At 43.7% G+C, this 13,411-nt stretch overlaps 1 protein-coding gene across 2 annotated transcripts in view; it reads right to left on the minus strand.

Annotated features, from left to right (window-relative positions):
- UNC5C (unc-5 netrin receptor C) overlaps window positions 1-13,411 on the minus strand; it is a 251,154-nt gene that overhangs the window by 52,666 nt on the left and 185,077 nt on the right. For both annotated transcript variants that reach the window (XM_062637631.1, XM_062637632.1), the window contains exon 4: window positions 3,708-3,811. In XM_062637631.1, coding sequence (XP_062493615.1) covers window positions 3,708-3,811 — 104 coding nt within the window. The remainder of the gene's footprint in view (window positions 1-3,707; window positions 3,812-13,411) is intronic.

Genomic DNA, 13,411 nt, shown 5'->3' on the forward strand with positions numbered 1-13,411 from the left:
GAAACACCTCAATTATAATTAAAGAAGCAATTATCCCCCTGTTAAAGGTGCCACAAATCACACATTTCAATGCAAAAGTTTGTCTGGTAGCTTATGGCATATTAACCAATCTTACATCTCATTTATGTTTTGATCTATAACCTATTGCAATGAGCTAACTTGGTTTGACTCCGTGTCTTTAACTATATTTTATCATGTGCAGTATGATGCTGGCATCTTTCAAAGAACAAATTAAATGAGCTAAGGGTTTAATTGCTAATAACTCTGCCATTACTGTTGGAGTGTTGCAGAGTGGGATCCTTCCTGCTTTCTCAGGTTAGGTTTGAAAACATGCATACAGAGTAGAGAGTGGAATTGAAATGGATGTTTCCACTGATGCTGTGGAGCTGTCTGATTTCCACTGAACACTGGCAGCTCCCACCAAGTCTGGTGTGTCAGACTGCTTATGTCACCCCCTTACCCTATTTCTCCCTGTCGAGGAGAAGCAGGAGACAGGGAGCTACAGAAGGGCATTGTTTGGTTTTATGTCCCTTCCTTTTTGGTTTTGGTTGTTTTTCTTGGTTTGTGTTTTGTTTTTTTTTTTTTCACCATAGTAGGTATATGTAAATTTGCCCCTTCACCATTTGACTATGTGTGGAAACCTCAGTATAACAGTGTCTGCATTGGTCCTTCTGCTGCTTGATGGGGCCATGCACTGGAAAAGACATAACATTTACCCAGGTGTTTCAGAACCTGCAGGCAGGTTCAGCTTGATATATAAGATTGGGAGTGGTGAGGCATGCCATGGTGCAGCTAGAACCGATGGTGGTCAGGGCTGGTGGTCAGGGATATATAGCTGCAGAGGAGGTGATCTGGTTTTCCCAGAAACCAAGCAAACCCTTGGTTCCTTACTTTGTCCCAGGTGAACAAGTTAGACATACTTCAATTTGACTTCAGGCTGGTGTACTTTAACATACCTTCTTCTATTTGGACCTTGGGCTTTTTCTTTTTTTCTGGTGGCCGTGATCTGAGCCTACTCTAATACTTGTCATGTCCTAGTGGATCTGAGGGACTGGAAAGTGCTGCCTTAAAAGCCTTCCCTGCCATCTCTGTCTTTGTCCTTCTTGCCCTCTGGAGCAGCTGTATGCTGTTATGTGTTTCAGCTTTTCAGTAGTAGCAAGATCTGCTCTAGCATTGATCCATAAGAGCTTGACACAGTTAATTGCAGTTAAATATGCTGGGAATGATAAGACTAAATTCCCCAGCTACTGAAAAGAGGACAGAATGTATCTCTGAGCATGGTTGTTCCCACCACTTTGAAATACCAGGAAAAAAAATAAAATGAAGGGGGAGAATAAAATCAAAGAGAAAAAGCAGGGGGAAATTGCTGGGACTCTGGACTCCAGCACTGCATTACACTGAACGTGTATGCTGTGCAGTTTCACAGTGTAAGCTTTTCTTCCTCAGTTTTGGTGCTAAATCCAGTGACTATTTCAGAGGCCAGTAAGTGGAAAAAAAAACAAAACAATACACAGTGCCCAGAGTAGGAAGAGTCTCAGGTACGTGCTCACAAGCATTTAGAAATGCTGCTCACAGCTGCAGCAATGCATTATCCCACTCAAAGTTGCCTTTCAACAAGATGGGAAATAACCTCAGCCTGCTGCCAGGCTTCTCCTAAGTCCTTTTTTACTTAGTTACCTGTGCCATCATATCAGAAACTTCTGTGAACAAATAAACGAAGTCTTAAACAAAGAACTCATTCATCTTTAAATTCAAATAATCATGTAATCCTTCAACCCACCAAGTTACCTTTCATCTTCCCATTTTTTAAAATTTATCTTACCAGCTTCAGCAAGTGGCTGTAATAAAGTGTCACATTAAGGTATTCATATTCATTAGTGCTCGGGTCTTTGTTCTTTTAATAGTGTTGGAAAGAATCTACAAAGAAGCTGTATTAGGCGGCTGTCCAATCTGGGTGTTTGATCTCCTTCTGACTTCAAAAGTCAGAAGAGGAAAAAACCAACACCGAGAAGAGTTCTTTTGAATGTCAGACAGGGAGTATACGATTTCTGAACCTGCCAAGTGTTAATTGGTGTCTGCCCTGACCACAGTACAAGTAAGATTCAGAGCCAGTTAATGTACAGTCATGAATCTCAGCTATTGACAGAGTGAGCCAGAATACTAGAAGGCAGGAAAAAGTGCAATTATTATGAGAGCAGCTCACAGAGGATCTTTTCAGAGATCACTTCCACACAGCATGTCAAACCATACTGTTTTAGTCCCAGCCACACAATGGGGCATTACAGACCTTTATGAGGGAATAACCAGACTGGCTGCTGAAATTTCAGAGGAGTCTGTAACACAGCATTCAAACTATCCGTCATCATCAATCTCTGTTTCTAGCAAAGGTAATGAAGTTCCCCAGTACTACTCTGCACTACCTGAACAACATATCCCACTGCAAACACTCCTGTCATGGCACAACAGCAAGTTGATTTGATGCAAAGAAGCATCAGAAAGGAAAATAAAAAATTGCTGCTAAGTCCCTGAGGAAAGCAAACTGATTATTATTACAGTTGTCAGGAAGCTGGCTCGGCAGACCTAAATGGTCTCTACTATTTTGGGGATCTTAACAGGGAAAGAAAACAGCCTATGGAACATGAAAATGGGGAAAATCTTCCATGCTAATTATTCCTTCTGATGTTTGTGGGCACGTTTCTGCAATTCCGATTAAATCTAGGCTTGGGTTAGATGGGGAGGTAACACTTTAAGCTTCACCTTCTCTGAGAAAACAGTCATCAGCACTGAGTGACAACCACTTTGCTGCTTAGCCATGACAGTCTCAACTTATCCTAATGCAAATTGGCAACAGCTTCTTCTGTAGCGTGGTGGAGGAAAACAGATGAGAATTCAGATCGGGGAATTACCATCATTAACTATCAATTTTTCTCTTAACAGCTGCAACAGATTTAGGATTTCAGAGGCCTCCTATGACTCAGATACCCCCTTCTTGTGAGCAGTGTATCTGAACCTGGAGCCACCATTGCACTCAGGGAAGCTGCTGTTTCACAGGGACACCAGCTGCTGTTGGTGGGCACAGATTCTGATGAACTGTAGGCTTGCTCCTGCAGGTAGGGGCCATACTACCCATTGTAGGTTTACTTAAAAGCCAGGAGGAAAACCAGATAAGCCTCTGAAGATGGATTATTAGACAGATACATCCTCTACTTGTCTCCATCTCATGCTGCTTCACCTGGGAGCCCATACTGGACCATGGCACATCCTCTTCTGCCAAGCTGATTGGCTGGTGCACACATGAGCACATGCATAAACATGGGAAAGAAATACAATCTGGCAATCTAAAAATTAAATGCTATGATTGAAAGGTGCCTCTCAGAATAAGTGTGTTTTTTTTTTTCTCTAAAAGGAAAAGGAAAGATAGCAGGTTGTTATGATATGCTCGACAAGCTACGTGTCCTTTGGATGCCAGATATAACTGTGATCTTTGAAAGGGAAGAAAAAAATGAAAGAAAACTGCTGCAGCTCTTTCCAGCAAGGCACTATAATCCAAAACCATTAATCAGATCCCGATAAATCTTGTCCATGAAAAGCAGTCAGTCAGCTCTCCATTACCACCCATTCTTCATGCCATGCCCCATTACTGCACCATTAGCCACTGATCAGGCCTTAGAATGTCCAAGTGCCAGGACACTAGTGTTACTGCTCACCTCAGCTACCGGGATGCCTTCAGGAGGACGGCACTGGAGCAGGACCTCTTGCTCCAGGGACACTTCTTTCCCCAAGGGCTCCTGCTCAAAAGTTTTCCGGAGATCTGGGGAGGGAGAAAGAGAAGAAAAAGAAGCAGTAATATTACTAGCTGGTTGTTTAAATTACATTTGATTGCCATAGTGAATAAATGCAAGAGCACTTTCTAAACAGAAAAAAAAAAAAGCATTTCTGTTTCCCAGAAAGTGAAGCACTTAAAAAAGACTGGGACATGTTTCCACTTCATTCCAACATTAAGTGGTTAAAGGTTTCATAGTGGATTTAGTATTTGTCTTGTGGTAGAGCATGTGAACCCAGCAAGGATCCACAGTCTCACTGGGGAAAGTCATATCCAGACACAGAACAAAAATCGAAACAAGTCCCTTTTTCAGATAATTTGGTAACCTATGCCAGTGATATACTAAAGAAAGTTACAGAGAATTAAAAAAATCCCTAGAACTACAGCACATAACCTGAGCTGCCTTAAACTCATGGATGAAAGTGCTCGTGCTGCAATTTAATGTACTTTTAGTTTATAAGCATTAACTTTACAGCTTTAGCTATTTGTCTTCACTTTCTCAATATCCATGTAGCAATAAATTGTTACTGTTATTAGTATTATTATTATTAATGTGGAGCTGAACTGTGCTCGGATCCCTGAACAGCACCACAGAAATGTGGCAGGCAGAGAGGGCATGGAATGTGCCCCCAAACATCAGACCAATTCCATCATACTGGACAGCTGTGCTCTCCAGCTTTTTTTTGTACACTTCTGTAGTATCTTTGCATTGGTGGTAAAATGGACTTGATAAGTCCCTTTTTACTACTGGCTCCATATTTCTGCCACAGACTGGCATCCTCTCCACTGTGCTTGGGAGGACATGGCTCTGGAGAATTGAATATCCAGCCCCAGTAGCAACTGGAAATATTTCTCTCTGCTGCTGGTTCCATCTACAAATGGACATGGGGCCATGTTCAAAGTCACACCAAAGAGCTGGCCTGACTTCAAAAAAACTTGCAAAAACTTGTTTTAATTTTACTTTTTGTTCTGAATTCAGAACATTTCCTTGCGCCAGTGCATGGTGAGGTTGCACAATTACTTGTGTCGTATTGGAAACAAGTAATATAGGAACAACTTAAAAGCCAAATATTTCATATTTTAAAGCCACAACATGCAACTGTACTAGAAAACAGGTCACTGAATTGAACCAATTTACAAATATGCCATGCAAAGAGTTATATTTCATCTAGATTACCTCCAAGAACTGATTTGCAACTAACCCCACAAAGGAACTTTCTACCAAAAGCCCCAAAAGGGCCAGGCAAACGTACAGCTGCAAAAGGTGATGTGATGTCTGCCACCAAAATCAGCTCCTCTGAAACTCTCCTTTAGATAGCATGAGACCTCTGTCTCTTAGCCTACATGGGGAAAATGTTGTTCTTTCAACTACCTGGAATTAGATGTGAATCTAAACATGACATGGACAACCTCTGCCATAACCGGAGATGCTGATTTTAACTTAAGTTGATAACATGGTAAACTTCTAATGTCCTTAAACCTATTCATTTCCCTAGTGAAACTGAGGCATCTCTGTTCTTCCCCTGCACCACAGGCACGAGAGGCATGACCTCAAAACCCGCTCCCTCCCCACCACTGGCATTCCTGCTCCCTCCAATACACAGGGCAGGGATGCTGAGAGCCTCTCTGATGGGATTTATGGCTACAGTTTAGGGCACAGAAAGATAAGCCCTGGCAGATCTTACCCTGGCAATATAAGAATTTATTGCCTCCAGCTGTCTCCTTGTTTGGGGTTTATTCTTTGTTGAAAGGAAACATATGCCAATATTACAGCTACTTCCATACAAAATCCACCACTTTAAAGTTAGTTGTTGATGAAAGGTGCTTTAACCTACAACACTGTATAACTTTCATCAAAGAAAAGGAGCACACATCTGGAAGTGATTGTTTCTTAGGATCACATGCCAAGCTTCACCAGACTCTATGCCTGTCAGCATCTTTGTCACATAGGATTTATTTCAGGCTAGCAAGGCTTGTTTATGTGAAAGTGAGTGACCACAGCAAGACAAACAGACAGATTTAGGCTGTCTAAGGATGTCTGTACATAGCTCCCACTGCATCACCAGCCCACTGACTTCAGCCTACCCTCTCTGACAGGATAACCAGGCGAGATTTGGGTTGTATGGGTCAATTTGAGCTGTACAACCAACACCTTCCAGGTGCCCTGTGGGGGTAGCAGCCATTCCAAGGACAAAATGCTGAGTGACCTTCACAGAATGGTCAGGGCTGGAAAGGACCCCAAGATCATGAAGTTATACACTGCCACCACCCTCCCCACACACCCCCATCTAAATGTTAAACATGGAGATGAGCAGCTCTTTCAGGAGCTGGTGGATTTCTCAGAATGTGACATTCTTCCTTTGGCCCAGGCTTCCCACACATCCTCTGGGCTCAGTAGGTATCCTGGGCACATATCATGGCAGGTTAATACAGTTTGCATGGCAGGTTAATACAGTTAATAACTTTGCCTCAAGTTAGCAAATAACTAGGGTTATACGGCTAGCAGTACCTTTAGGATCGTATTGTCACTACTTACACAGGTATTACCTCTACATCAGGTACACCTTAGTGCATCTAGCAGGTACACATATGTGCACAGTGCAGACAATTACAACAGAAGTATCATGCTCTGATATCATGGCTGATGATAAATGAGAAAGTTACCATGCTGGTAGTAGAAATGTATAAACACAGTAATAAACAGTATATTGATAATAGCTTTCAGGTGTCCAGATATGGAGGGATGAAGACAGTAGAGGGAGATTAGCTAGACAATAATCTGAGTTTTTTTTCCCTTGACAGGTTGATTTACTGTCCTACCTGCCTTTCTGAAACATTAACAGCTCTGAATTTCACCATAGCCTCATGTGTACAAGGATTACCTATCTCATAAAGACCTTGCCTTAAGAAAACCCCAAATTTTAGTGCATACAAAATAAAATGGCATTAGTTTAGCAATGCATATTAATATTAAAAATATCCCACTTTAACCTCTTTATTATCGACAGCAGGAATTATCACAGTATCACAGTATGCTAGAGATTGGAAGGGACCTCGAAAGATCATCTAGTCCAATCCCCCTGCCGGAGCAGGAACACCTAGATAAGGTTACACAGGAATGTGCTCAGGCGGGTTTTGAATGTCTCCAGGGAAGGAGACTCCACAGCCTCCCTGGGCAGCCTGTTCCAGTGTTCCGTCACCCTCACTGAGAAGAAGTTTCTTCTCAAGTTTAAGTGGAACCTCTTGTGTTCCAGTTTGTACCCATTACCCCTTGTCCTATCATTGTTTGCCACTGAGTAGAGCCTGGCTCCATCCTCGTGACACTCCCCCTTTGTGTATTTATATACACTAATAAGGTCACCGCTCAGTCTCCTCTTCTCCAAACTATAGAGACCCAGCTCCCTCAGTCTTTCCTCATAAGGGAGATGCTCCACTCCCTTAATATCTTAGCTGCCCTGCGCTGGACTCTCTCCAGCAGCTCCCTGTCCTTCTTGAACTGAGGGGCCCAGAACTGGACACAATATTCCAGATGGGGTCTCACCAGGGCAGAGTAGAGGGGAAGGAGGACCTCTCCCGACCTACTAACCACCCCCCTTCTAATACACCCCAGGATGCCATTGGCCTTCTTAGCCACAAGGGCACAGTGTTGGCTCGTGTTCATCCTGTCGTCCACTAGGACCCCCAGGTCCCTCTCCCCTACACTGCTCTCTAACAGGTCGTTTCTCAACCTATACTGGAACCTGGGGTTGTTCCTGCCCAGATGCAGGACTCTACACTTTCCCTTGTTATATTTCATCCCGTTATTCCCTGCCCAACTCTCCAGCCTGTCCAGGTCTCGCTGGATGGCAGCACAGCCTTCTGGCGTGTCAGCCACTCCTCCCAGCTTAGTGTCATCAGCAAACTTGCTGATAGTACACTCAATTCCCTCATCTAAATCGTTGAAGAATATATTAAATAATACCAGTCCCAGTACTGACCCTTGAGGCACTCCACTAGTTACAGGCCTCCAACTAGACTCCGCCCCATAGACTACAACTCTCTGGCTTCTCTCCTTCAGCCAGTTCACAGTCCACCTCACTACCTGATCATCCAGACCACACTTCCTCAATTTAGCTGTGAGGATGCTGTGGGAGACTGTGTCAAATGCTTTGCTGAAGTCAAGGTAGACCACATCCACCGCTCTGCCATCATCCATCCACCGTGTTATTTCCTCATAAAAGGCTAAGAGATTGGTCAAACATGATTTCCCCTTGGTGAAGCCATGTTGACTGCCCCTCATAACCCTCTTATCCTTGATATGCCTTAAGATGGCACCAAGGATAAGGTGTTCCATCACTTTCCCAGGGATGGAGGTGAGGCTGACCGGTCTATAGTTACCTGGGTCCTCCTTCCTGCCCTTTTTGAAGAGACTGGAGTGACATTCGCTTTCCTCCAGTCCTCAGGCACCTCTCCCGTTTCCCAAGACTTGGTAAAGATGATGGAGAGCGGTCTAGCAATGACTTCCGCCAGTTCCCTCAGCACCCGCGGGTGCATCCCATCTGGATGCATGGATTTATGAATGTCCAGATTGCTCAACTGGTCTCTAACCCATTCCTCATCGACTAAGGCAAACCGTTCCGTCGACCTGACTTCATCTAAGGTCTCAGGGGTACAGGGCTCTTCAGGACTGCCTGCAGCAGAGTAGACAGAGACAAAGAAGGCATTCAGTAACTGCCGTCTCTGTATCTTCTGTCACCAGGGCACCCATCCCGTTCATCAGTGGGCCTACATTGCCTCTGGTGTTAGTTTTATCTGCCATGTATTTGAAAAAGCTCTTTCTGCTGTCCTTGACCCCTCTCACCAGATTTAATTCTAAGGAGAACTTAGTCCTCCTAGCTGCCTTCCTACATCCGCTAGCAGCAGCCTTATATTCCTCCCAAGTGGCCAGCCCCTCCTTCCATGACCTGTAAACTCTCCTCTTCCACTTGAGCATACCCAGCAATTCCCTATTTAGCCACGCAGATCTCCTGGCCCTCTTCCTTGACTTCCTGCGTGTTGGGATGCTCCGATCTTGAGCTTGGAAAAAGCAATCCTTGAATGCCAACCAACTATCTTGGGCCCCTTTACCTTCAAACAGCCTTGCCCATGGGATTTCCCCTAGCAATTGCTTGAAAAGGCCAAAGTTTGCCCTGCTAAAGTCCAGGGTTGCAATTCTACTGGTCCTACCACACAAGATCCTGAACTCCACCATCTCGAGGTCGCTGCAACCAAGGCAGCCCTCAACCCTTACTGCTTCAACCAGACCCTCCTTGTTAGTGAGGATGAGATCCAGCAGCGCTCCTCTCCTGGTTGGCTCATCCACCATTTGCAGGAGGAAGTTATCATCCATACACTGGAGGAACCTCCTGGACTGTGGCTGGGTTGCCGAGTGGTCCTTCCAGCAAACATCAGGGAAGTTAAAATCCCCCACGACGACCACGGCCTGTGACTGTGAGGCCTCTCTCAGCTGCCTGTAGAAGGCCTCGTCAACTTCCTCACCCTGATCCGGTGGTCTGTAACAGACACCTACATCAGTATCGCCCCTGCCAGCCTGCCCCTTAATTCTCACCCACAGACTCTCAACTCGCTCGTCATCTGTCCCTGGACAGAACTCAGTGCACATTGTAGTTGCTCCCGCACATAAAGAGCAACCCCACCACCCCTCCTGGCTGGCCTGTCTTTCCTGAATTGCTGGATATGAACAGACCCTTTTCCTCAGGAGCTATCACAGTGGGGCTGCTGCAGGTAAGATAAACTCTGCAGGACCCCAGGTCCCCCTGCTCTCAGAGCCTTGCTGTGTGTGCCATTTTAATGGTGCCATTGGATTTGAGCAGGTCAATGATCCACAAACTAAAATTACACTAAGTAGGGGCCTTGATATAATAGCCGGTAATGTTCTCAAAGGAGCCATTAGACACTATTGAGTAAATGATACTAATTTCGGGGGAGGGGGAGAGGCAAAGTACATAATTGTGTATTTACAAGATTTGGAGCTCTTATACCCTGCTCTGTTGGCTCTCTCCCACATGGTCATAGCTTTATCACACCAGAACTATCCTACCACCTCCAGCTGCAGCCATGCCACCTACAAAGAACTACAGATGGTGGCTGTGCAGGGCAGGTTTTACCTAACCAAGCATGAGGTTTGCCATTTGTAACAGACAAACAAGCCAACAAGGTGTTTCTTTAAGTGATGAAGAGAGGAGGGCCTGGACAAACAACTCTGTCACCTGCTCTAATGATCATAAAACAGCACTGGGCTTTGAAATGACTGCTTTCTTTTTCTATGGCCCTTGCTATGACTTCTGTAACAACACTGTCCTTCTAATCCTTCAATCTTCAGCTTCCTTTGCCATTTAAACATTACAGTCTCATGGCAACTTCACACTGTCAGCTGGGAGTGGGTGAGCTTGCTAATGTATTGAGGGACTTTGGATCCTTCCCAAGCAGACTATGTTCAATAACAGTTGTCACTTTTTTGAACTGTCATGTAAGTTACAATTCCTTACAAGCAAGGACAGAAGGGACACATTTTCTCATGAGAATGGCAACAGACAAGTAAAATACATTCCATAAAAAAAAAAAAAAAAAAAAACAGGAGGAAAAAAAAGTTTTAACAATCTTCAGAAAATATGCCTGAAAAAAGCAAAACAATAAAACAAATAAAAAATTTGATCCATTCTGGATCAGGACCTCTTTGTCTGTGAAGAAGCAGTATGAATTATTAAAGCCTCAGGTTGGCAGCAGCCCTGTTATTGCAACAGTAAGAGAGAGCCTTCTCTACCTTCGCCTTCAATAGGGAGAGACACAAGAGAGTAGTTGCAGTTCCTTCCCATTATTATTTGGGTAATGAAGAATAATCCCCGATTGTCTGTGCTAGTGATACTCCTCCTCCCCTTATACAGGTAATACTGCTGCCACAGCTCATGTCTCCTGGAGGGGAACAAACCCTGGTGGACAGTGATGCTGAAGGGTCCATCTTGGTTTAATCACCAGCTCTCTCGCATATTTCACCCAGCTGCAGGTGGGGATATCACCACCAGGCTCAGGGCACAGCCTGCACCCACATCCCCCACCTATAATTTCCCTTGAAGGCTGTTTTCGTAAAAAGAAACTAAGGAGAAGAATTAAAATTCTGGTCTGCCAGCTTGAGCCAGACTTATTTTCTTTACCAATGTACAGTCTTAGTAAATTCAGAGGGGGCTCTTGTGGCATATATTGTAGCACATTTACAGCATACTTAAGATGAGACTTCCCTCCAAGATTCCTGAAATAATCCTGCACAACCGTCTCTGGTAAGGACAGATGGCTGCCTTCAGACCTGCATTGAAATGAGAGCATTTTCGCAAGCATAAAACTGAAATAGAGTAATAATCTCAGTGTACACCATATTGTTACATTTATTTGTGAATCACTATGGGGTTTTGGGGAAAGGGGCATTAGATCTTAATTTTTATGCACCGCTAAATGACTTTCTTTCATGTTTAATGAAACTCAGAAGTTGCATTTTCACTTGCTAAAGATAATAGTTTCTATAGGAACTCGTGGCATTTCCCCATTTCCTTTTCTACCTGTCAACTTCTAGGAAAGAGTAAAGAATGACCCTATTCCTTTTTTTTTAATCCAATGTATTTTATCTCTTCACTCTTCCAGGTTTTACTGTGATGGGTGGGTGGGTAAAACTTTAAGGATATCTTTTATCATTTCTGAGAAATGTGATAAGAGATAGACCAGATGCCTTCAAGGCAGTGCTAATGCAAGGGTGACTAATGAATGAGCATGAAAAACGGACACTTGTCAGCCAGGAATTAGATGTAAACCAGAAACGAACAGAACAATGCAGCATTACTGTCAGAGAAAGATGGATTTCTGCCCTTGATAGACCTTAGACTCGGTGCGCCTTCTAGTAACTCCAACGTCAACTTTCTTTCTATAACAAACAATTCAAACAAATAAGCAAGCTTGAAGAGCACAAGAAGAAAAACCGCATTATTTTCTGCCCAACTTTCATAGTAGCTATGCCCATCGAGAGAACTACCTTTGATGTGTGCTTTCAGAAAACTAAGGTTTTAAGAATGTGAAAAGACCTTCGTAAGGTTTTAGGTCGTAAGACCTAAACGTATGTATTTCCATATAGAAGATAGCTTTCTTTATATGGGTTAAGTATACACAGGTTTTATATATATATATCTATAAAACATGTCATAAGCAAAACTGCAATTAAAACACTAGGAAAAAAGGGAATATGGTTTCATATTATTTTAACCATTATTAAAGGATCAATATATAGCCAAGCACTGTACTTCAAGTATAACTCCTAATGCTGAGTGTTCTCAAGAGGCAAAGTTCAATGCTGACTTAATTTTAGCTAGCCTAATAAGAAATACCGAAACAGAAAAATAATCGTGGAAAAAGAGTGGGAAAATATTCTACAAAATGAAGGTTGATCTACATACTTATGAAAACACATCTCACTGCATTCATTCCCAAATTTGGATGACTGATGCTGAGTTAGGGAGACATGACTAACATTGTAAAACTGGTCTGTTCCTCTTCCATCACTTTCCATGATGCTGGTGGAGTTAACAGACGCGTTTTTCTGCAAAAAAGGCATTAGAGACTGAATTGCAATTGTGAATGTAAGAAACCATGCACTATAAGGCATACTTTGGCCTCTCTTTTCTGTTCACAGCTGAGTCTATGGCCTCTGTGTGGGGACCAATCACGCTGGTGGGTAAGTAATGGAAAGGTTAGGTACAAAAAACTTTTTTTCACTTTGTCCTTGTGTGGTTCCAGCTCTCTGATGTTAATTAGATCAAACCAGATCTCCACTGAGACAGCCACAGGAGTGTCTGTAACCCAGGGGATCCCTCTGAAACCTCTATGAATTGCTGTTTTAAGTGCGGTGCCTTGCCCTGTGGAGTTCCCGGCTCTACCAGCTACATGCTGGAGGTTGATCAAAGCCTCCTGCCCTCCTTCAGTGTGCTGCTGCTCACAGGATGAGGCCACAGCTGGACAGGGCTGTGCTCTTATCTGGCCCAAGCATCAGCAGCTGGACCTATCAACAGAAGCAATAAGTCAATAGCTCAAAACCCCATTTTTATGCTCAACACACAACTCTGTGACACTCTTCCTTTCTCTGGAGGGAATGTTTCACATCTGGTCAGCTCTAAAGACAAATGCTATGGCACAGAGAGACCCTTTGCTTGCTAGGATACAATTTGCAAGACACTTTGCCTGAGCCCAAGACCTTCTCTCCTCTTTTATTTGCTATGTGTTCACAGTCTGAGTAAATGGGAGGTGCATGTCTGTCAGGCCCACATTCTGCCAATGGCATCATCAGCGAGCTGGGGATAACTCTGCACCCTGATGACTCCTCAGAGACTCACTGCCTGCACATCTGCAGAAGAGCCTTTTCTTCCCCTCCTCCCTTCAGCTCTAAGCTAGTTCAGACATCTGATGGTAAGACAAAACACTCTTTGCATCACAGCTTCCATGGGGGCTACACTTATGGAAGTAAGTGTACTTACTTCCATAGTACATACGGAACTTGCTACACATTTGGTGTAC

Source organism: Pezoporus occidentalis, unplaced genomic scaffold (genome assembly GCF_034315485.1).
Source record: "Pezoporus occidentalis ecotype Australia unplaced genomic scaffold, CSIRO_AGI_Poc_V1 ctg53, whole genome shotgun sequence".
Taxonomy (NCBI): domain Eukaryota; kingdom Metazoa; phylum Chordata; class Aves; order Psittaciformes; family Psittacidae; genus Pezoporus; species Pezoporus occidentalis.